The 26,235-nt window shown below is 45.2% G+C and overlaps 1 protein-coding gene across 1 annotated transcript; it reads right to left on the bottom strand.

Moving 5' to 3' along the window:
• Positions 1–1,760: 1,760 nt before the first annotated feature.
• tmem18 (transmembrane protein 18) lies at positions 1,761–23,596 on the bottom strand. The gene is made up of 5 exons (XM_084314840.1): positions 23,456–23,596; positions 22,995–23,112; positions 22,670–22,724; positions 9,832–9,925; positions 1,761–3,364 (listed from the first exon to the last, which is right to left on the bottom strand). Exons 1-5 carry the CDS (start codon positions 23,546–23,548, stop codon positions 3,266–3,268), a joined length of 459 nt encoding a protein of 152 aa, XP_084170966.1. The 5' UTR covers positions 23,549–23,596; the 3' UTR covers positions 1,761–3,265.
• Between the last annotated feature and the right edge of the window lie 2,639 nt (positions 23,597–26,235).

The following is a 26,235-nucleotide window of genomic DNA, read 5'->3' as shown; positions in this document are numbered from 1 at the left end:
TTAGAGTACTTGATTAGAAATACAAAACAATGCATTTTGAAAAAATAAACTTACAGATGTGTTCCATAGACTCACAGGAATTGTGTAACATTGCCCAAATAGTGAAAGGAATAGCAAAACACGAGACCTTTAAAGGAACACGGCAACATTATGGGAAATGCGCTTACTGTCTTCTCCAGAGTCAAGACGAGAAGATGGAGACCAATTTCCTCGCTGTGCGTTCAGTAGAAAGCTATCCGACTGCAAACTAGCCTAGCCTAGCACAGCGCAAATTAATGGAAGCGAATACGACCCCCGCTAGCCTAGCTTAAAACTCCGGGAGAGGTGTCTTCGGCAAACAGCTGGGCTAGCCGGTCCTTATCCGCTTCAGCTCATTCGTACAGAGAGGAAATCGCTATCCATCTTCCCGTGTGATTCTGGAGACGACGGTGAAGCAGCGGTTCCCCATCTTGTCGCTGCGTTCCTTTAAGGGTCCTCATGTTTAACGCATGATGGCATCGCCGCGTTGCGCTCCGTGTGATTTATTTAAGGTCTATGGTTCTGTGTGACACATACCAGGCATACATGTGCGACATCTGTTTCTACTTGTTTACCCACTCGTCGTGGGTAAAGAGTCCTTCCCTTTCGTGGTGCCTCCTTACGTCGACACTGAACATTTAGCATAAAGACTAAAACCATCACAGAAACCAAACGGGGGGGGTGGGGGCGTGGATTCAGGGCCACTTGTAATTGAAAAAGGCTGGACGATCCAAGAGTCGTGGTTTAAGCCGTGCATTGTATACAAATTGGGGTTAGACCGCTCTGAACTTTTGCACCCGATACAGAATTTGATGTTCGAGAGCTAAAGATTCCTGTAACCACTATATCTGCCAAGTAGATATAGAATATATATATCGATTTATTTTATAAATGAAAAAGAGATGTAGCTAGTAGCAACCCTAGTTAGGACCAACGGATTATATGTGGATACTGAGTGGGGGGGTTTAACCGTCATTGCCGGCGTCAATCATTCATGGCCCACTAAGCTCGGGGCTCCTTGTGTCTGATGAAGGTGTCCTGGGGTTGGTGGGTTCATGAGGGAGGGGCGGGGGCTAAGGGGTTGAGAGAGCGGCACACCTGGGGGCCTCTTGGGTGTCGGACAGGGAACTGAGTAGCATGTGCCTGACGTACTGATGGGTAGCTTGGCCTAGCTAACCAATGTGTGTAGTTGAATGGCGTGGGCTATGGCCAAACAATAGCCTGTACAATAAATAACCGTTTCCCGTGGAATACCATGTGGACAGGACATTCGACTACCTGCTGGTGAGGTCGCTACGGAGACATTTCGTTGCAAATATCTATGTCCTCCTCACAACAGAACAGGAATTCAGGTTAAGAATCAGCGAAATGGCTCTTTAATTATGAATGCGTGTCACTTGGGACAGTGTAAAATATATTTTACTGCAGTAAAATATATTTAAAAAAAACGAATTTTTCTTCTATTTTCTCACTTGACTGTACACCCAGTGTGGCCCACCCTCTCCGGTGCTGTCCAATCACACGACCATCGCCTTGGTAACACTAGAACCATGGAGAGAGAACACACCCAACAATCACAGTTTCAGCCCGTCCCAAAGACTCCCCATGTAGTCCCACAACAGTGCGCCCGTAGCAAATAATTTGGTGCGTGCCGCCCTCTAGTGGAATAAAGAGGGACTAAAAAAGACATTACAGAGGATGTATGTCGTTACACTGTAAAAGGTGACAGAAAGGCGACAACGTGGCTTTACCAAACACTTTATTCCGCATTAGGCATTTGCATTAAAAACAACCCATCCACATAAGTTATGACACAGTCATTATGTTGCATCTCTGGAAAATAATTTATCCCAGAGCATAAAATAAAAGATAATCCCATCTCCTTTAGTCCTAGTTAGATTCTATGCATATTCAGCAGCACCCAATAAGCAACTGTAACAATGAAAACAAAACAAACAAAAAAAATCAATAATATATACAACTCTCCTCAATACGACTCGTTGTGTCCGACTGTACTGTCCCCTCATATCTGTATGTGACACGTAGAACGGATTATGAGATTAGCATTCAGAATACAACCCTGATAAGAGGGGGGGATACCACATTAAAATGTACGGGAGAAGATAACCCTCCCTCTCCCCTGCCTTCAACTCCTCACAGCATGGTCACATATATATTATTAAAATATTGTATAATTTTGTATTTTTATATTGTATTATGAATTTGATTAGGGTTTTTACTGTTGTTTTAATTGTCTGTATGACATGTAAATGTTGTGAGTGTATAAGGGTTTTTATTGTTGTTTTAATGGTCTGTATGTCATGTAAATGTTATGAGTGTATAAAGGTTTTTATTGTTGTTTTAATTGTCTGTATGACATGTAAATGTTGTGAGTGTATACGTCTGTAACTGTATTTTATGTGTTATGGACCCCAGGAAGAATAGCCCCAGCACTGCTGTGGCTAATGGGGATCCAAATAAACTTAAACTTAAACATGAGAAGAAGAGCAGGTGTGCCTCTGATACAAGAGGGGTTTAGACATCCAGAGAGTCCTGATCCGACTGGTCTAGGAGCAGTGTCCACCAGGTTTTCATATTTTTTTGTATAGCTTGCAGCACTTAAAAAAGGTACTGTAAGGTGAATATCTTTGTTTGTAGCTCTACACTCCAACAGCCATCACTGATATAGTGTCTGGTCAGTAACATGGGTCTCCCAGTCCCTCCACTCTGCAGTCCCTTCCACTTCATCCAATTAGGAGAGTGAACCCTAGATATATTTTTTTTTAGTTATGTCAAGAAATCTTACCAAGCCAAATTAGCTTACTGCACTGGTAGATTGTTTTTGTTGTTTCAAGGATACATTTGCATAAAACTAATTATTATTATTATAATTATTTTTTTCCAGTGAGAGTTCTCTCTCCTGATTGGATAGCGGGAATGGGATACCAGGACATTTATTTTCTGTTTACTGCAGAGTGGAGGGACTCTGCGACTGCGACCCATGTCACTGACCAAACAATCTGTATCAGTGATGGCTATCAGAATGTAGAGCTACTTAACACTTATTTTAATATGTAGAACAAAAATATCACTTACAGCACCTTTAACAGGGAAGCACTCAGAAGCACTGGTCGTGGCTGCCTTTGTTGCTAGGCGACCGTTGACTTATTAGAGAGAGAGAGAGATGAGACCGAGACGGAGAGAGACCGCGAGAGACAGAGAAGCAGAGAGACTCAGAGATAAGATGTCAGTCTGTCTTCTTTTGATTCTCTCTGCGAGCCTTCCTCTTCAACTGGAGGGTCTTCAGCTCTGTCATGGTGGTGAAGGTCTTGGACACCCACACTACCTGTCAGACACACACACATTCACACCAGGGTTATTATAGTTTAGAACTTTTCCATTGATTTTTATTTTTACGTTTTCAATTCAGTTTCAGTTTGTTTCCAGACTGGGTTTGCCGGTTTCAGTTGGCTATGTTTTTATGATTATATTTTTGTGTCATGCACACAAAGTGAATGAATGAATGAATGAATGATCATTGCATTTATATAGCTCCCCACATTGCCTCCTTCACCACCACTGGTAGCACCTTGGGCTAGGCAGGCTCAATGGCTGCCATACACTGGCACACATCACACTACACAATGGCTGAACGGCTCAGGAGACGGGAATTTATATCAGCCAAATAAGGGGAAGGGATGATTGATTAGGTGGCATTGATGTCAGAAACCTGATTGGGAATTTGACCAGGAACGTCGGGGAACCCCTTACTCTTTGCAAGCCTGGGTTCTTTAACAACCAAATTCAGTCGGGACCTCCGACGGCACTCGCAGCTGTATGGTGTCCCCATCACTGTAACAAGGGCATTGTTACTGACAAGTCCAGAGGACAGAATGCTCCCTAGTGCCCAACTCTCATGGGTTTATAAAGACACCAAATATACTGTTGCAGTGTTCCATTATTACATTACATTTCATTATCTAAATACAGATTACATAAATTTGCAGGGGCTATGTGTGGAAAATTGTGGTCACTCATCCACTCACTCATGATCCGACAGGGACGTTTAGTGGGACGTATGGACTGTAGAGATTTCCTCCTGCTCTGGCACAGAGCTAACAGTGTGGAGAGCGGTCAGACTAAGAGACACAGCGCTAACATAGTATGGAGAGCAGTCAGACTAAGAGACTAGGGCTGGGCGATTAATCGATATTATCGATTAATTCGAATGAATGATTTAGGACGATTTAAAAAAATTAAAAAAAACACATTTTTTTAAGTCGCCTTTTATTTTTACAAAAAGTTATGTTTGGTGAAAGTTAGATTTGCACTTTATTAATCCCAATAGGGAAATTCATTCTTGTTTGATGATCAAGAGGCACCTTTTATTTGTTTTAAGTGAAATTTGGTGAAAAAGCAAGTTATTGCAATATTAATCCCAATAGGGACATTCATCTTTGTTTGATCAAGAGTAACCTTTTATATTATATATATTTCTTTTTTTTTCTTTTTTTTTTAAGTGAAGATTGGTGAAAGTTAGGTTTGCACTTCAATCCCAACATTCATCTTGGTTTGATACTTTTTTTGTGTGTCAAATAAAAACAAAGGTTTATTTGAATGATTTCCTTGGCGTTTCTAGTTTAAGAGAAAAAAATCGATTAAAATCGTAAATCGGATTAAAAAAATTATAATCTGGGATTTTATTTTTAGGCCATATCGCCCAGCCCTATAACAATATGCCGTCCGTCCACGAGTATATACGTGTTTCGATTCCATGCGTTGTGGACCAGAGCCATGTATATACTCGTGGCAAGTTGTTATTGTTTTATTCCATATTTATAACGCTATTAACGTTCGCTATAGAGATCCATTACCTACCCACATATTTGATTTTCGAAACATGCACTACCGGCCAGATCCGCTTAGGGGCGCCATCGCTCCACTGCAGTATCATTGCGGGGATTTAAAAAAAAATAATATTTTACAGTCCTGTGGGCGGATCATATGAGCCTCGATTCCAAACGAAGACCCTCCGTCTTTGATCCAGTTACCGAACGTATTTTTCAGCCTGGAATAATGAGATTTATGATTAGCCAATGTACATATCGATCTACCAGAATCCGATGACTAATGAAGAAATGCTGCCGGCGATCACATGGCCTGACGGTAGGACACTATTCCCCCAAATTACAGCTGGATTGGACATCGTTTTAAAACCCAACGTGATGATCAGTGAACATGGCTGATTGAACGCACACTATATTGCTAATCAATAATACTAATCGGCGTTCCCCCGCCGCCCCCATTTCATCCATAGATGCTCTGTAATAGTCCGGATGCTACGCAGTTTGTTTTATTTCATTCGTATATATACAGCAGAAATGGCGTTTGATATAACGGCGCCAACGTTTAGCCTATTATATAGCTTCCTGCAGAAAAGCCTAGACGAAAAGCGCAATAAACCTTATATTCACGACGCTATAAAATGACAACCAACCGATGGATTTTTATTTTCTTTAAGCCATTATGAAGGCACGGTTTATGCACTCAACTCAAGTGACAATGAGAATGGACAGATAGCAATACTATAAATGATATATATATCTCTTAGAAAGTACATAGGTTTGTAAACAAACCGCTGTCCTCTGAGGCATAAATCGCCGCAAGACTGCGGACGCCAAAGTGATAAGAGACACAGCGCTAACATAGTGTGGAGAGCGATCAGACTAAGAGACACAGCGCTAACACAGTGTGGAGAGCGATCAGACTAAGAGACACAGCGCTAACACAGTGTGGAGAGCGATCAGACTAAGAGACACAGCGCTAACACAGTGTGGAGAGCGATCAGACTAAGAGACACAGCGCTAACATAGTGTGGAGAGCGATCAGACTAAGAGACACAGCGCTAACACAGTGTGGAGAGCGATCAGACTAGAGACACAGCGCTAACACAGTGTGGAGAGCGATCAGACTAAGAGACACAGCGCTAACACAGTGTAGAGAGCGATCAGACTAGAGACACAGCGCTAACAGTGTGGAGAGCGATCAGACTAGAGACACAGCGCTAACATAGTGTGGAGAGCGATCAGACTAAGAGACACAGCGCTAACACAGTGTAGAGAGCGATCAGACTAGAGACACAGCGCTAACATAGTGTGGAGAGCGATCAGACTAAGAGACACAGCGCTAACACAGTGTGGAGAGCGATCAGACTAGAGACACAGCGCTAACACAGTGTAGAGAGCGATCAGACTAGAGACACAGCGCTAACACAGTGTAGAGAGCGATCAGACTAGAGACACAGCGCTAACATAGTGTGGAGAGCGATCAGACTAAGAGACACAGCGCTAACACAGTGTAGAGAGCGATCAGACTAGAGACACAGCGCTAACACAGTGTAGAGAGCGATCAGACTAGAGACACAGCGCTAACACAGTGTGGAGAGCGATCAGACTAGAGACACAGCGCTAACAGTGTGGAGAGCGATCAGACTAGAGACACAGCGCTAACACAGTGTAGAGAGCGATCAGACTAGAGACACAGCGCTAACACAGTGTGGAGAGCGATCAGACTAAGAGACACAGTGCTAACACAGTGTGGAGAGCGATCAGACTAGAGACACAGCGCTAACATAGTGTGGAGAGCGATCAGACTAAGAGACACAGCGCTAACACAGTGTGGAGAGCGATCAGACTAGAGACACAGCGCTAACAGTGTGGAGAGCGATCAGACTAGAGACACAGCGCTAACACAGTGTAGAGAGCGATCAGACTAGAGACACAGCGCTAACACAGTGTGGAGAGCGATCAGTCTAGAGACACAGCGCTAACACAGTGTGGAGAGCGATCAGACTAGAGACACAGCGCTAACACAGTGTAGAGAGCGATCAGACTAGAGACACAGCGCTAACACAGTGTGGAGAGCGATCAGACTAAGAGACACAGCGCTAACACAGTGTGGAGAGCGATCAGACTAAGAGACACAGCGCTAACACAGTGTAGAGAGCGATCAGACTAGAGACACAGCGCTAACACAGTGTGGAGAGCGATCAGACTAGAGACACAGCGCTAACATAGTGTGGAGAGCGATCAGACTAGAGACACAGCGCTAACACAGTGTGGAGAGCGATCAGACTAGAGACACAGCGCTAACACAGTGTGGAGAGCGATCAGACTAGAGACACAGCGCTAACACAGTGTGGAGAGCGATCAGACTAGAGACACAGCGCTAACACAGTGTGGAGAGCGATCAGACTAGAGACACAGCGCTAACATAGTGTGGAGAGCGATCAGACTAGAGACACAGCGCTAACACAGTGTGGAGAGCGATCAGACTAAGAGACACAGCGCTAACACAGTGTAGAGAGCGATCAGACTAGAGACACAGCGCTAACACAGTGTAGAGAGCGATCAGACTAGAGACACAGCGCTAACACAGTGTGGAGAGCGATCAGACTAGAGACACAGCGCTAACAGTGTGGAGAGCGATCAGACTAGAGACACAGCGCTAACACAGTGTGGAGAGCGATCAGACTAGAGACACAGCGCTAACACAGTGTGGAGAGCGATCAGACTAGAGACACAGCGCTAACACAGTGTGGAGAGCGATCAGACTAAGAGACACAGCGCTAACACAGTGTGGAGAGCGATCAGACTAGAGACACAGCGCTAACACAGTGTGGAGAGCGATCAGACTAGAGACACAGCGCTAACATAGTGTGGAGAGCGATCAGACTAGAGACACAGCGCTAACATAGTGTGGAGAGCGATCAGACTAGAGACACAGCGCTAACACAGTGTGGAGAGCGATCAGACTAGAGACACAGCGCTAACACAGTGTAGAGAGCGATCAGACTAAGAGACACAGCACTAACATAGTGTAGAGAGCGATCAGACTAAGAGACACAGCGCTAACACAGTGTGGAGAGCGATCAGACTAAGAGACACAGCGCTAACACAGTGTAGAGAGCGATCAGACTAGAGACACAGCGCTAACATAGTGTAGAGAGCGATCAGACTAGAGACACAGCGCTAACACAGTGTGGAGAGCGATCAGACTAGAGACACAGCGCTAACACAGTGTGGAGAGCGATGAGACTAGAGACACAGCGCTAACATAGTGTGGAGAGCGATCAGACTAGAGACACAGCGCTAACACAGTGTAGAGAGCGATCAGACTAGAGACACAGCGCTAACACAGTGTAGAGAGCGATCAGACTAGAGACACAGCGCTAACATAGTGTGGAGAGCGATCAGACTAGAGACACAGCGCTAACACAGTGTGGAGAGCGATCAGACTAGAAACACAGCGCTAACACAGTGTGGAGAGCGATCAGACTAGAGACACAGCGCTAACACAGTGTGGAGAGCGATCAGACTAGAGACACAGCGCTAACATAGTGTGGAGAGCGATCAGACTAAGAGACACAGCGCTAACAGTGTAGAGAGCGATCCAACTAGACGCCTTGAGCTGCATCTCCCTAAATCATCCTCCAACTATTAATAAAAACACAAAGCTGCTAAAAAGCACTATGTTATTATTTTTTTTATAATCAGGGGCAAGATTTAAGAAGTAGGTATTGTGTAAAAAAATATACAATATATTGCATATATTTTTTTTTTTTTTTTTAACACTTTAATCGCCATGGGTTAAATTCATAATTTACCATCCCTCGCCAGCTCTATTTGTCTATGGAGAAGTTCCCCTTCTTTGCAGGGCTATAACTTTTTAAATCCTATTGCTAAATTGCCATTATTATGGCCCATTCAATGTCCTATATGTATTGTTCAGGGTGTAGCAACGTTAAACTTTTTCATTCACATATTCATACTAAAATATGGTCTAAAGTATAAGTATGTTTTTATCGTTTTCTGCAGCTTTCTTCAGAACGTGATTTATAGCCCCAAATGCATTATATTGATGATCAAATACAGTTTGGTAGGAATCTGTGCGAGATAAAAAGTTTCAACTGGACGTGGTTCTAGACGTTTCTACGCATCATCTGATGATGACCGGATGGGCGGGGGATCGTTTATAATTCCGTGGGCAACGTTATATGATTCATCCAGAGTGGGTCATATGTTCATCAGATCAGTTAGTATTGAAGACGTTAGAAAATAACGCTGAATCTTACCGTGGCTTCCTCGCGCCGCTGGCAGATGAGCGTGGAACAGATTTTTTTCTATTATGGGATGTAGAAATGCCCGATCCATTTCCAGGTTGTATAATAGTATATACGTCCAAATAACGTTGTTTATTGAGTTAGGGCGAGCGATCTATTATCCAGTGTTTCAAGATGGAGTCGCGGGAGCTATAGCGAGTGGTCGGACCACATATGGATGAGTACTACCGGTTCAAAGGTTAATTTCCGGCTGGCGATCTGCCGATCGGCCACCAGATGGCGCTCTTGAACCGCTAGAGAGTTGAGAGGAGATCAGCAGTGTGTCTCAGGGCTACGGAAAGGAAATATGATTTCGATGACAGATTTTTGAAATATTGACATCAAAGACGAGTTACGGCGTCTTCGGCAGAATGAGCATGGCTAGGAATGACGTCTTAACTCATCCGCGGCGATCATAGTGTTAATATATTTGTATTTGTTGATATTTGTTTTTTCACAATTAGTTTTGGTTTTTAGTTTAGTTTTAGTTAACTAGAATAACCGTTGATGCACACGCACATCTTTTATTTGAATCCAGCAATTAGATCATACAAATATTTTAAAGGTTCAAAACACACACACACACTTCTCCCTGGGATACCGGTTTCTGGAGATCCAGTTGTACAATTTACAGTAATAATTATAAAACTTACCACGATGATAATTGTGTTGAAGAGGAGAGGGATAGAGTAGACCAAGGATATGAACATCCCCTTGGAGTCAAAGTACTGGAACTTAGAAAACAACCTGTGGAAAGGAAAATATATATATATGAGGCTTAATTAATTATCATCTGATTATTTATTGCTCCAACTGTTTTTAACACCGGATACAGGCTGTCCAACATTTGCCTTTATTCATACTAGTATTCTAATGTGTCTTTATTCATACTAGTATTCTCATGTCTTTATTCATACTAGTATTATCATGATGAGTCTTTATTCATACTAGTATTCTCATGTGTCTTTATTCATACTAGTATTCTCACGATGTGTCTTTATTCATACTAGTATTCTCATGTGTCTTTATTCATACTAGTATTATCACAATGTGTCTTTATTCATACTAGTATTCTCATGATGTGTCTTTATTCATACTAGTATTCTCATGTGTCTTTATTCATACTAGTATTCTTGTGTCTTTATTCATACTAGTATTCTCATGTGTCTTTATTCATACTAGTATTCTTGTGTCTTTATTCATACTAGTATTCTCATGTGTCTTTATTCATACTAGTATTCTCATGATGCGTCTTTATTCATACTAGTATTATCACAATGTGTCTTTATTCATACTAGTATTCTCATGATGTGTCTTTATTCATACTAGTATTCTCATGTGTCTTTATTCATACTAGTATTCTTGTGTCTTTATTCATACTAGTATTCTCATGTGTCTTTATTCATACTAGTATTCTTGTGTCTTTATTCATACTAGTATTCTCATGTGTCTTTATTCATACTAGTATTCTCATGATGCGTCTTTATTCATACTAGTATTCTCATGATGTGTCTTTATTCATACTAAGTATTCTCATGTGTCTTTATTCATACTAGTATTCTCATGTGTCTTTATTCATACTAGTATTCTCATGATGTGTCTTTATTCATACTAGTATTCTAATGATGTGTCTTTATTCATACTAGTATTCTTGTTGTGAAGGATCAGATTAAACCGAATATATATATTTATTTATATATATATATATTTAATAGTATTTGTATATCGTTTGATATCCCCTGTATATTCCTTGTACAATATGCACTGAATATCCCTTTAGTCTACTAAACAGCCCATAATAGTTTCATTCTACCATTGGACGAGAACCTGGCGCCAGCAGCCATACCCCTAGGTTCAAGTTCAATCGTGCCGCCCAACATGTCGTGGCAAGCCCGGTTCCGCGTAGGAATACGTCTGGCGAAATACGAATGGTACTATTTGTTCACAACGCATATATATATGGCGCAAGTAAAGTAGAACTTTCTTTTAGTCCATTAGTTCTTTACCCTCCAACCGAGTAACAGACGCGAAGCCTCACCCACGACGCACGTGTGGTGCAGTAAGGCCTACTTGGCCTCAGAATAGGCATTGAGATATCGTGTGGATTAATAGTTGAATTGTCATAGTTTGGCACTATACCGTCGAGTTGGACGTATTTCTATTAAGCTAATAATAGTCTATTATGTATGGTGCATCGTCGGTTAGAGTTATAAAGTGAGCAGCACCCCCATCGTTCCTGACGTTATCTGGAGTCTTAACCAGGCTGGGCAGACCACTAGTGGTGCTTGCATCCGAGGAGCTCCGGGCCAGGACGAGGAGACCTGTACATTGGATTACTCTACCCGGACGACGGCGAGCCTTCCACGGCTTGGATTATGCTTTGGGTGCTTTGATTATTCCATGGATAACGGCCAACACTGCTGAGTGTTGGAACTACCCCCCGGAGAGGAGTCCAGGTGAGACGGCGCTCTACACCAGTGAGGTCGCCTCACGTCTCTCCGTTGTGGACCGGCAGCTACCGTCCACCAGAGGGTCCAGCTGTATTCATCTGCGGGCCGAGGTTCTGTGGGCACCGTGTTCAAGACTTTGAATTCTCCCAAGAAATCGTCGGCCAGATGGGATACCGCCAGCGGCTCTTCTAACCCCCCCCTCCTACTGTCTTACAACCAGCGGGACCCCCCCCCCCTTAGTGTATCCAGCTATAATCATTTAAGTACCATCGCTATAGTTCCCTAAAGAACCGGGTTGTATACTTACTCCCTGCGTAACCAGAGATTGGACATTCAATGTTGATTTACCTACGAATACTCATTTGCCATACAAGTGCATTTCAAATCATAAATGTAAACAAGTGAACGTTGTATATACCTTTTGCTATATTAAATATTCGATTTGTACATTTGTGTGGACTTCGTTTCATCAGGTGGGAAAGTGTTCATCATATCTATATCATGTACTGGATGGCCAGAAGTTAAAGTACAAGAGGTAGTGGTTTAATAATACCATACTTAACAATACAGTCAGGGAATTGTACCCCTCAGTTACAATTGGTCCTTCGAGCCGGATGGGTAACTAGTGTAATATTAATATAGTGTTATTAATATTAAAATGGCCTATGATGAACACTCCACGAAACGGTCCTCCTAACGTAGAACGCCCGCGGCGCAGACGACAGACACCTCAGTACTTAGAGGATTACGCTGTCAGTCAACTACCTAGCCTTCGACAAACGGTAAACGCGGTAAAAGTAGAAAGTAAAATTATGTCTGACCTTAACGACCAGGTTTCCCCGACCACAGAGGCCCTAGTAGGTTCTAATGTAACTGACCAAGCTCACGGTGGGGACCAGGAGGGAGCTGACATGCCTTTACCCCCCGCCAATACCGAAGAAGTAGTCCCCGACCAGCCCCGGGAGGAAGACAACCCTACAGAGAGAGAACTCTGCACGGAAGAAGAGGAGGAGAGCGCCGAGGAAATAGAGCTCCAGGACTCCCCAACGAGTACACCCAGGAGCGGCTCACACAGGAGCGGCTCACCTCCACAACCGCTAGGGGTGCACCGATATATCGGTCGGGTATCGGTATCGGCCGATAAGTGCCTTGTTGACTGCTATCGGCCTATCGGCCGATAAGCTCAAATGTGCCGATAGCAGTCGCCGATAAATACCCATCAATTTGTGTAGCGTCAAAAGGCAAAAAAAAAAAGTTCACTCGCGCGATCTACCTGCACAACGCCCGCCGTCCCCCCCACACACACACAATCTACTGCATCAAAGTAACTATTTATGATTAACAAGGCATTCGTTTTGTGGCATTAGCGTTATATAGTTAGTGTTACACGGACAATAACATCAGCATATTATTATTACCCATAGCAGCAAGGCATTACTCCGAGTCCGTTCATTAGCTCGGTTCCATTCCGTTGCTCATTCCGTACCCAACTACACATTCTGCAATCTGTTAATAAAGTTTTCAACCAGACAAATGTATAGAAAGGCTTTGTTTTATTATAACATTTGTTGCAGTAAAATCATTATGTCTCATTTGGTCATGCGTGGAGCGCCGGTCGGCGGGCCGGGCAGCTAACGTAGCTACGTTATTAGCTATTAGATGCAAGACTAACGTTACTGGTGAAAATGTGATTTGCGTTGGAATACTCCTTTGTCAACTTGCTGTACTTTGCTTGCAGGTCTGCAGTCATTATTGCTGCATTATGAATAGCCGCAACTTTAGCCAAGGTAACGTTATGGCTAAACCTTTAACAATAGTTAACGCTAGCTTTCGGTTAGCTGTTCAATGCTATTAATAACAACTCCCCGTCAACACCCTCTCTCGGGAAGATGGCATTTAAGAAAGTATCTGCTGTTAAAATGAAGTGTTACACGTTCAATAACAAGCATATTATTTACCCGAAGATAGCAGTAAACAAGGCATTACTCCGTTAGTACGTTCATAGCTCGGTTCCATTCCGTTGCTCATTCCGTACCCAACTACACATTCTGCAATCTGTTAATAAAGTTTTCAACCAGACAAATGTATAGAAAGGCTTTGTTTTATTATAACATTTGTTGCAGTAAAATCATTATGTCTCATTTGGTCATGCGTGGAGCGCCGGTAGCTACGTTAAGTGTGTTCTGCTCTCGCAAACAGAACATGCCCGGAAGTAGAAAAATTTATAAACGCTTGCCGATTGGTGGTAAGGACAGCAGGAGGTGGGTGCTAGCGGTCACCGGTGTGGCGTAATTGGCCGAATCGACTGTCAATCAAAATGGTTCCATTGCATTGGTTGAAAGCTCTGGTTGAGAGAATAGTATCCTGCTGCAGGCCGCAAGAATGGTTCCATTGCATTGGTTGAAAGCTCTGGTTGAGAAAATAGTATCCCTCTGCAGGCTGCAAGACGATACTGGGAGAGAGATAGTGATACCATAAACATATTTCTTGATGTTTCCTTTTTTTAAGTAAGTAAAGAGGCCTACAAATACAAACATACACATACAAATATACAGTAGTTTCATAAAAAAAAAATTAAAAATAAAAAAAAAATAAAAAAAAATATTTTTTTTTACAAATACTTATATACAAATATACAAATATCGGTATCGGTATCGGCCGATAGTGTTAGTTGAACAATCGGTATCGGTATCGGCGGCCAATTTTCATATCGGTGCATCCCTAACAACCGCCTTCCCCCAGCGAAGCGGAGAGGATGCTACAACAGGCGTTCCTCGTCAGCCTGACAGCCTCTACCGAACGCGACCGACTTCAGGGCGAACGCGATCGACTCCAAGCACAGCAACGGAGCGAAGAAGAGCGCACACGCCTGGAGATGAGACGCCTTCAGACGGAAGAGAATATGGCAAGAGACCGGGCCGACGCCCAGCGCGCCGCTGCCGGTGCCCAAAGAGAAGCAGATCTCACCAAGCGCGAAGTCGAGCGCGACAAGTTACAAGCGCAGCTAATGGAGCAGCTGATCCGCAAGGCAACCCCCTCTCCCTCCGCCAGGGGTTCAAGGAACTCGTCGAGACAACAGTCAAGGGCAGCGTCTCCTAACCGAGCAAGCGACCCTGAACTTGACCAACAGACCAAGCCTATACCCCCCGCAGACCCCCTTCCCAGACCGGTCCAAGCGAGACCCAGCTACAAGGAAGGAGCGGCATACACTGCGGAGAAGCTAAATCAACGACTACAGGATCTGGAAGACCTGATAGAGGAAGAAGAGGGAGAGGAGGAGAACCAAGCCCGACGACAGCACAGTACTCCACCGGACCAGGAGGTCCAGTACAGCCCAGGCTATACCCCCGCGGCGCTGCGCTACAGACCCCCGACTCTATTCACGGGTGAGCACGACGCACGACCAGCCCCGAGGAATAGCACCTGGACCAGCGGGCCATGGTACCCTGTCGGTACCAGCCCACAGAGAGGCGCAAGAGGGGACTCGCCTAGGAGGTCTCTCCCCCAACGCTCGCCGATGTATCAGCCATCCACGGCGTCATACATTGCCACGCCGTCATTTCCAGACTTCACCTATGAGAATCGAGCACAGTACACGGAGCTCCGGATGTGCTTAGAGACAATGATGGTGGATGTCGCTGATGAACGCCACAAGTATGCAATATTACTGAAGCACCTGAAAGTACCGCGAGCGCACAATATAGCGCTGGCCTATGCCACCTCTACGACCCCATACACAGCGGCCCTGGCAGCGCTGGACCAGAGATATGGACGTATATGGGATTACGTAATCCAAGAGATAAGGCATATTGATCGCCTACCCCCAGCAACAGACAATCGCTCATTAGACGACCTGTCAATCAAAGTGCAGTCCCTGGTAGGAATGCTGGGAGCGCAACGGGAAAAGGGCATGCATGAGCTATACGCCAACTCTAACGTCGAGAGGATTTTGGAGAAGCTGCCACCCGCAAGACAAGAGCGTTTTAGGCGGCAGAGAGACTACCGGGATCCTAACGGCCCCGAACCATCCCTCCTTGATCTAGCCGACTTCCTGGCTAGAGAAGTCAGCAGCTTACGACTGGATACGTTCGGGCGGAGCACGCCAAGCTCCAGAGAGGGACCCAGGAGAATAAATGATGGAAGAAGATCGGTGACTGTCATGCACCAATCAGAGTCAGTACCGAGCAGTAAGAGCCACAGCACCCCCTCGAGAAAAGAGAAGTGGAAGATGGCGTGCCCCTACTGTGAGAAAGAACACTGGCTGTCACAATGTGACCTGTTCACAAAGATGAATGCAGAAGAAGTGAGTCAATGGATAAAGTCCAACAGGCGCTGTTACCGATGTGCGCGCAGCCACATGGCAGCCGAATGCCGCCTAAAGAAAAGGTGCAGTCGGTGCGACGGAGCCCATCTAGATATACTACACGAAAGTAACAGAAGACGGCCTTCACCTGCACCATCGAGCGGCACCAAGGCAAGTGTCATGTACATTGACCCCGCCAGCAGCAGCGGCGCCCAAGTGCTCTTAAAGGTAGTCCGTGTGACATTGAGCTACCAAGATAAAGTCATGGACACTTACGCCATCCTTGATGACGGGTCAGAGAAGACCCTTCTGCTCGCGTCCGCTGCGGCCCAGCTGGGACTGCGGGGGAGCAAGAACGAAATGACGATTCGGACAATAAGAAGAGATTTAAAGACGATAAAGGGCGAGAATGTCTCCTTCACTATCGCAGCAAACGGGCAGCCAGAGCGACGGTATAGGATTACAAATGCTTTCACCAGCCAAGAAATAGGACTATCGCAGTACACCTACCCTATCGCCAAGTTGATGGATAAATATGTGCACCTGCGACAACTACCTATCCCGCTCATAGACGGCGCTACCCCGACCCTGCTGATAGGCTCCGACCATGCAGAACTCATAGTCCCGATTGACCGGGTCCATACAGGACCCCGAGGCTGTCCTGCAGCAGTCGAGACCCGCCTAGGGTGGACACTACAAGGCCCCCTCGCTAAATCTCTCAACCGAACAGCAGCCACTAGCTGCCTCCACTCCAGAACGACAGAAGAAGACACCACTCTCCTGCAGCATGTCGAGAGGCTATGGACACTAGAGACAATGCCCTTTAAGAACGAAAGGAAAGATATTCGTTCTAAAAGACGACATTTACGCCATCAACCTGCTCGAACAAGGGACAAAGAGAGTCACAGTCGGCGGAGTGATGAGATACGCAACTCCACTCCTGAGGCGAGAGGGAATGCCCACCTTTCACGCAAAGAAAGACGCCACGGAGCGCTATCTATTGAACACAGAGCGGCGCCTAGCCAAAGACCCCGCTCAAGAGGGTGTGTACCGCGCTGAGATTGAGAAGCTAATCACAGCGGGACACGTAACAAAGATTGACATTAAAGAGGCCGATCAGACGACCGAATCATGGTACGTGCCGCATCACAAGGTCCACCACAATGGCAAGGATCGCATTGTGTTTAACTGCAGCTACCAGATCGGATCCCAAAATCTGAATAAAGAGCTCTTGCCCGGCCCCACACTCGGCCCCTCCCTACTAGGCGTGCTACTGCGCTTCCGCCAGGACAAGGTGGCTATCAGCGGGGATATCAAAGGAATGTTCCTGCAGGTGAGACTAGTGGAGGAGGACAAGCCCCTGCTGCGGTTCCTATGGAGAGAGAGGATCGGAGATGAGAACCCAGCCATCTACCAGTGGGAAGTACTCCCCTTCGGAACCACATGCAGCCCGTGCTGTGCTACATTTGCACTACAGAAACACGTCGCAGAGGACCCAGCAGCAGATGAAGAGGTCCGACACAGTGTGAAGAACAGTTTCTACGTGGACAACTGTTTACAAAGCGTTTCGACTCAAGAAGAAGCCGAGGCTCTCCTAATCAAGCTACGCGCCTCCCTGATCAAAGGCGGCTTTGATCTCAGGCAGTGGGCCAGCAGTGACCCGCACGTATTGCGCAGCCTCTCCCCCGCGGACAAGGCTGCCAGCAGCGAGACCTGGATGGCGACCATCCCAGGAGAAGCCCAAGAAATGACACTAGGACTAGTCTGGCGCTTCAAAACAGACTCGCTCCACTATAGACACAAACCCTTGACTCCAGAGCAGGGAAGGTCGACGGCGACACCGACCACCAGACGGAGTGTGTACAGAACACTCGCCAGACAATATGACCCGTTGGGATGTATTCTACCTTACACCACCAGGGCAAAGATGATTGTACGAGCACTATGGGACAAGGACCAGGGCTGGGACGACCCAATACCCGCACACCTTGCCTCAACATGGAGAGAGTGGGAGACGGAACTCCGCTCACTCCCAGGCGTCAATATACGCCGCAGCTACTTCCCATCCACAGTGAGGCCAGAGACATGCAAGATTGATCTACACGTCTTCAGCGACGCCTCCGAAGTAGCCTATGGATCGGTGGCCTACTTGCGTGCCCAAGAGAAGGGAGGAAAGATACACACTGCTTTCATCCTGGCTCGCTCAAGAATAGCCCCACGAAAGCAACAATCTATCCCGCGTCTAGAGCTCTGCGCAGCCCTAGCAGGAGCGCATCTAGCCACGTTAATCCAACGTGAACTCACCATTCCGGTGCACAGAACAATCTTGTGGTCAGATTCCACGACAGTACTCACATGGATCAAGTCTGATTCATGCAGATACAAAGTCTTCGTGGGAGTCAGAGTCACAGAGATTCAAGAGTTAACAGAAGCAGCGAGCTGGCGGTATGTGGACACCAAACACAACCCAGCTGACGTCATCACCCGGGGAATGTCTCTGGATGACCTCACCCGTCGCAACATCTACAGTGACGGACCAGAATTCCTCAAGCTCCCGGAAGAAGAGTGGCCTACGCCCACCCCACGGGAAGCAAGTAACGAGGAGGCTGAGAACAAGAAACCTATGTTCTGTGGACTGAGCACAGTCGCCTCCACAGACCCCAACATAGATGACTGCATTACCCTAGAGAGTGCGCAGCAAAAGACATTCCTGTGGCACCACCCAGAGATTCAGTCCACCACTGACATTTCAGCAGCTGACTACGAAGAAGCAGAACTTCTTCTACTACAACGAGCCCAGAGAGACTCGTTCCCCGATGAGCTAGACTGTCTACAGGGAGGAAAGCCCGTCCCATCAGACAGCAGACTGCTCCACCTGGCACCCGAGAGTGACGCCCATAATCTCATCAGAGTGGGTGGTCGCCTGCGGAGAGCCCCCGATCTACCGGATGACATTAAGTACCCGATCGTCTTGAACAGCCGACACAAGGTCACAGAGCTGATCATAAAGAAATACGACGAGGATGTACACCACGCAGGAGCAGAGAGAGTCTTCGCGGAGATCAGACGTCGCTATTGGATACTTCAAGGAAGAGAAGCGGTGCGCCGCTTCCAGCGAACCTGTCTAGACTGCCGAAAGTGGCGCGCGCAGCCCAGCATACCACGGATGGCTGACTTACCCCCCTGTCGCCTCCGACTCGGCGACAAGCCATTCCACTCCACAGGCATGGACTGTTTTGGCCCGTTGTATATAAAGAGAGGAAGAGGAACCGAGAAGCGGTGGGGTATTGTATTCAAATGCATGACCACCAGAGCGATACATATCGAGCTCCTTCCGACCATGAGCACAGACTCATTCCTTATGGCCTTCCGAAGATTCACATCACGGAAAGGAAAACCGTCTACATTGTTGTCTGATCACGGGACAAACTTCAAAGGCGGAGAAAGAGAGCTGAGAGAGAGCTTCCAAGCTATGGGCCCCAGAACTTAAGACCCACCTCGCTCCATCCCAGATTGACTTCCAGTTTAATCCCCCGAACGCACCCCACTTCGGTGGAACCTGGGAACGAGAAGTACGTTCTATAAGCCCTGTACGCCGTGCTTGGGGCCCAGACTGTGGCGGAGGAAGTCCTAATGACCGTCCTCACGGAGATCGAGGGAGTATTGAACTCAAAGCCCCTCGGTTACGTCTCCAGTGATGTAGCAGATGTCGACCCAGTCACCCCCAACACACTCTTAATGGGGCGGCTGGACCCCGCGCTACCCCAGACAATGTACAGGCCTGAAGAAGCGAACGGCCGAAGAATGTGGAGGTACAGTCAAGTACTAGCTGACAAGTTTTGGAGCAGCTTCCTACTCCACTACCTACCGTCTCTACAGACCCGCCAGAGGTGGGTAAAAGAGAGAGACAATTTGACAGAAGGAACAGTCGTCATGATTATCGACCAGTCACTACCCAGAGCTATGTGGCCGGCTGGCCGCGTAAGCAAAGTGATCACCGGTGCCGATGGCAAGGTCCGAGCAGCTGAAGTACTCGTCCAAGGGCGAACTTACACACGACCCGTGGCGAGGCTAATAGAACTGCCCCGACTCCCAGATACTATCGATGATGACCATGACCCCATGACTTTGTGAGTTGACTGACCCTTACAGCGGACCTTGAGTGGTAGACAGTACGGTTAATCTGTCTCTGCTTAGCTAATTAGGTGGGACTAATTAGGGGGCGGCTGTTGTGAAGGATCAGATTAAACCGAATATATATATTTATTTATATATATATTTAATAGTATTTGTATATCGTTTGATATCCCCTATATATTCCTTGTACAATATGCACTGAATATCCCTTTAGTCTACTAAACAGCCCATAATAGTTTCATTCTACCATTGGACGAGAACCTGGCGCCAGCAGCCATACCCCTAGGTTCAAGTTCAATCGTGCCGCCCAACATGTCGTGGCAAGCCCGGTTCCGCGTAGGAATAAGTCTGGCGAAATACGAATGGTACTATTTGTTCACAGCGCATATATATATGGCGCAAGTAAAGTAGAACTTTCTTTTAGTCCATTAGTTCTTTACCCTCCAACCGAGTAACAGACGCGAAGCCTCACCCACGACGCACGTGTGGTGCAGTAAGGCCTACTTGGCCTCAGAATAGGCATTGAGATATCGTGTGGATTAATAGTTGAATTGTCATAGTTTGGCACTATACCGTCGAGTTGGACGTATTTCTATTAAGCTAATAATAGTCTATTATGTATGGTGCATCGTCGGTTAGAGTTATAAAGTGAGCAGCACCCCCATCGTTCCTGACGTTATCTGGAGTCTTAACCAGGCTGGGCAGACCACTAGTGGTGCTTGCATCCGAGGAGCTCCGGGCCAGGACGAGGAGACCTGTACATTGGATTACTCTACCCGGACGACGGCGAGCCTTCCACGGCTTGGATTATGCTTTGGGTGCTTTGATTATTCCATGGATAACGGCCAACACTGCTGAGTGTTGGAACTACCCCCCGGAGAGGAGTCCAGGTGAGACGGCGCTCTACACCAGTAAGGTCGCCTCACGTCTCTCCGTTGTGGACCGGCAGCTACCGTCCACCAGAGGGTCCAGCTGTATTCATCTGCGGGCCGAGGTTCTGTGGGCACCGTGTTCAAGACTTTGAATTCTCCCAAGAAATCGTCGGCCAGATGGGATACCGCCAGCGGCTCTTCTAACCCCCCCCCTCCTACTGTCTTACAACCAGCGGGACCCCCCCCCCCCCTTAGTGTATCCAGCTATAATCATTTAAGTACCATCGCTATAGTTCCCTAAAGAACCGGGTTGTATACTTACTCCCTGCGTAACCAGAGATTGGACATTCAATGTTGATTTACCTACGAATACTCATTTGCCATACAAGTGCATTTCAAATCATAAATGTAAACAAGTGAACGTTGTATATACCTTTTGCTATATTAAATATTCGATTTGTACATTTGTGTGGACTTCGTTTCATCAGGTGGGAAAGTGTTCATCATATCTATATCATGTACTGGATGGCCAGAAGTTAAAGTACAAGAGGTAGTGGTTTAATAATACCATACTTAACAATACAGTCAGGGAATTGTACCCCTCAGTTACAATTCTCATGATGTGTCTTTATTCATACTAGTATTCTAATGATGTGTCTTTATTCATACTAGTATTCTCATGATGTGTCTTTATTCATACTAGTATTCTCATGATGTGTCTTTATATTCTCATGATGCGTCTTTATTCATACTAGTATTCTCATGTGTTTACAATATGGTGCATGGCCACAGCTCATTGGCCACAGCTGTCATTTAATGATAATTACCTGCTATTTGATTACAATCACCTGCTATTTGCAACCAAGATGTCTGCAATCGAATACTATGAATATCTATTATTGATAACCCTGGTGATATGCTGGCTCTCACTGCCCATATATCTACACGTTGGTCTGTGGTGCCATTAAGGGTCATGTGGTAGGATATGTAGCATCCATCTATCTACATGTTGGGTTATGGGGGCCATGTGGTAGGGTATGTAGCAACTACCCATCTATGTTGAGTTGTGGTGGTCATTAGGGGTCATGTGGTAGGATATATATAGCATATATCTATTTATGTTGGCTTGTGGTGGTCATTAGGGGTCATGTGGTAGGGTATGTAGCATCTATCTATCCATGTTGAGTTGTGGTGGTCATTGGGGGTATGTGGTAGGGTATATAGCATATATCTATCTATGTTGGGTTGTGGTGGTCATTGGGGCCGGGGTCATGTGGTAGGATAAGTAGCATCTATTCATTCTACATCAATGGTGCCCTTTCCAGACCAAGCATATAAAGCTGATTTGAACCATTTAACCTGGACACTCGCAACTACGGTTTTAGAGCAGAGAAAACTGTGCTGAAAACAACGAAAAAGGACTACATGCTTTGTTTATTGTTGCCAATTGGATCGCAAAGACTGGGAAACCCCACACACTTTCAGAGAGCTTTTGGTTGCCCTGTACCAAATATGTGGTTTCTGTCCTTTGTGGACAAAGTGTTGCAGAGCAGCTCCATACACTACCGCTGTCAGCCGACACTATTTCAAGAATATACCTCCTGAGCCACTGTCTCTCTCATTTACCCTGTTTTTCAGAGACATTATCTGTTGGCACAGCATCACTTCCAGACACACTGGTAATTTTTTCTAAAAGATTGGACTTGACTACTACACCAGAACAACTTACCTCCAGTTCATAGCGGCCAGCTCGTTTAGATACTCTGCGCTGTACACCAAGAGAACTGTGGACAGAGGAAATAAGAGTCTGTGAACACTTAAAGAGGAAAAAGTGCAACAATAATGTATCCCATCATATGTTAGGGTCTGAACTATGTTCTTCAACCAATGTTTGCTCAGCCCAATTTCCCTTTAGAAGTGTCAATTGATGTTGGTGGAACGTGGGTTTGAGGAAATACTGGTATATAAGGGAACCAGTGGGACTTGAATTGTGTTGAAAGAACACCAGGCTGACTGAGGGGACTGTAGAGGTGATGATCCCGGCCCACACGTACCCATCAGCAGGAACTGGCCGACCTGTACTCTGTAGAACCGACACGTCAGGAGAGTCGTGCAAAAACAGAGAACATGGAACACCAACAGTCCAATAAGCCACGGCTCCGACCACTGGACCTGCAAACAAGAAACCAGACACGAAGCCAGTGTTGTCAAAAACAGAGCCAGCCCAGCAAGTGAGTTTAGACAGTCAGGTAAGCAAACATGTTAACGTCAGCAAAGTTGACGTATTGTTATTTACTGATTGATTGATTGATTGAAAACTTTATTAACAGATTGCAGAATGGGTACAGTACAGCTCAATACATACAATTGTTAAGGGGATGCAGACCAGAGAAAGACTTTCGTCTTGTTTACATCAGGGTCCCCCATTTTCAATTCATCATCATCATACTAGCTAGCTTGCCACTAACTTAGCTTCGCGATTTGAATGAAGGATCGATTTTAAACTCAAACTTACAGACATCAGAAACGTCCATATCGACGTGATTCTCAAATTACTGGTCCCATCTATAGGAATGGAGCTAATATTCGGTGCTTTCTGACCCTCCATCTCCAGAAGATCCACGTTGACAACGAGCGTTAGCTGCTGCTGCTTGCTGCTACTTCCTTGTAAACAAAAAAATGCGGAAGACACTAGTAATAGCGTCGCGTCGCAGCGGAATGACGTCAGTCGGTCCTTCGTCTTTTTTTCTTCTTTTTTTAACAAAGTTTCTCTATCAATCATCTTATCATACCCAGAGCCTGATCTTACCAACTGAGATGGGGGGGGGGGGGGGGGGGACATCTTGAACTCCCAATTCTTCTACTAAATAACATAATATCCTTATGATGATGATAATAATAATGAATGGATGAATGAATGAATGAATGAATGAATGAATGAATGAATGAATGAATGAATGAATGAATGAATGAATGAATGAATGAATGAATGAATGAATGAATGAAAACTTTATTTAACAGATTGCAGAATGGGTAGTACAATACAGTACGGCTCAATACACACAATTGTTAAGGGGATGCAGACCAGAGAAAGACTTCCGTCTTGTTTACATCAGGGTCCCCCATTTTCAATTCATAGTGACATATGACATACATGACATCATGACATTTATGGCATAGGGACATACATGACACATACCATACAGGTATAGTACTGTTACATTTGTGACATACGATATGAAAATATACAGTACTGTTACCCAGAGATCCTAACAGACTGTCTATTAGGAGGGGGTGGGGGGTTTGGACATTTTACTGTGGCCAGTTTAGAATTGCAGCCTCCCATAGGTCCTCTTTAAGTGGTGCTGCTTTTGAAGAGATGATAAACATCCACAAATTGTAATGAACAGGCCTACCTAGCCTAATATAAATCATGTATTTTATAAAGGAAAAACTGTGAGACATAATGATTTGGTTCACCATTTACTCATTCTTTAATTAAGATACAAATATTTCCAAAGCAAAATTCCACTTGCAATAACCAGCAATCAGATTAGGAAAACAATTATCTCTATACTGTCCCAATAGATCAACTCATCAGAGACCTGTTTTCCCCTCTCACAAAGAACCAATCACATACAGTCCAAGATCCTACTTCACAACAACCTTCAAAATAAACATGTAAAATGATGTCCTCTCAATTGAGCCATATCTCATCAATCTTTCAGCATTTAGCCTCCAAAACAGCAGGCTATAGTTGGTTCTTCTTAGGGTTCCTCCAGTTTGCTCTGAACTATAGGAAACACTGCTTTTTCCTTTTCCAACACCTGGAATGCGGCTCCGACTGACTCTGAAGGTTCTTCCTTATTTTGCTGCATTTAGAAGTATGATCTCCGACCACTGTGTGTCGACTTGTAACTGTCTTAGCATAATTTATATTGTGTATTCTTATATATTGTGTCTATATATGTATCAAATTGCTGACAAGCTGTGTCTTGTTTTGTAAGCTTGTCATCACTGTGAATTAGGGTAACCTCAGTGTCTTACCAGTTTAAATAAAGGTTTGAAATGAAATTAAAATACTGTATACAGGTACGTACACACACACACACACACACACACACACACACACACACACACACACACACACACACACACACACACACACACACACACACACACACACACACACACACACACACACACACACACACACACACACACACACACACACACACACACATACATACATACATACATACATACATACATACATACATACATACATACATACATACATACATACATACATACATACATACATACATACATACATACATACATACATACACACACACATACATACATACATACATACACACACACACACACACCTTGTATGATACAGTTACTGTCTGTTTTTCTTCTTGCCTACTGATATCCAAGAGTGCCTGAAATACACACACACATCCCATGAATTCTAGTGGTACACACATACACGCTAGCCTGACATATTCGTTTTTGTGAGAGCTGTCAACTCAGCCTATAGCAGCAGAGGTGAGGGGGCGGGGTGGGCTGGGGGGGTACATGCTCTGACTTCCTCTGCAGGACCAGCCGCATCCTGCAGAAGGTGTTTTGTTTTCCACTCTCTTTTAGTCTCTTTTCCTGTTTTGGTTCCATGCTCACCACCCCGCTAAGTATTTCCTGCCTCTGAATCCGTTTATTTTTAATAAGCCCCTACAAGTCCCGGACTGATTTTCAGGACTCGTCAGTGGCGAATCCTTGTGGAAGCCAACGGAAGCCATGCCTCCCTATAAATTTCATATCAAATTATGAAATATGAAATATGAAAAAAAAAAAAAAAGATTAAAATATAATTTTTTTTTAATATAGTTTACATTCATCTGTGCATCTGTGTTTTTTTTTTTTTTTTTTTTTTTAATGTCTCCCTCTTCTCCTTCTCACTCCCTCTAACACACTGTCAGACTGTGCTCACTACTGCAGCTAGTATAGGAGAGAAGCAGTGGGTAGGTCTCTTTCTCCAGGCTTCCAGCATTATAGAGTGAGTCCAAACTCCAAATCCGATCCTAGCCAATCAGATTCGAGCTGACTGCCACTGGCCACACCCTAAAAGTTTAAAACGGAGCTGGGAGGAAGACGTTCAGCATAATATTCCACCTGGAGGCGGGGCAGGTGCCATATTTTCCCCTCTGCACTCTGAACATTGTATTAACCCGTAACTGTTCCCACGGGCCGAATATTGCCCCGATCCTCGCGAGATTAAATCCACGGGGA

This window comes from Notolepis coatsorum, assembly GCF_963971535.1.
Source record: "Notolepis coatsorum genome assembly, chromosome: 5".
Classification (NCBI taxonomy): domain Eukaryota; kingdom Metazoa; phylum Chordata; class Actinopteri; order Aulopiformes; family Paralepididae; genus Notolepis; species Notolepis coatsorum.
The sequence above is the reverse complement of the archived record's forward strand: the minus strand, read 5'-3'. Positions and strand labels throughout refer to the sequence as shown.

Bases quoted from the DNA above. Each gene is read 5' to 3' on its own strand.
- tmem18 (XM_084314840.1), bottom strand. From the start codon at position 23,548: ATGGAGGGTCAGAAAGCACCGAATATTAGCTCCATTCCTATAGATGGG. The intron at 22,725-22,994 runs GTACGTGTGGGC...CTCTGTCCACAG, and splicing joins CGGCCAGTTCCTGCTGATGG to TTCTCTTGGTGTACAGCGCA. The intron at 9,926-22,669 runs GTAAGTTGTTCT...TCCTTTCCACAG, and splicing joins CTGGCCGCTATGAACTGGAG to GTTGTTTTCTAAGTTCCAGT.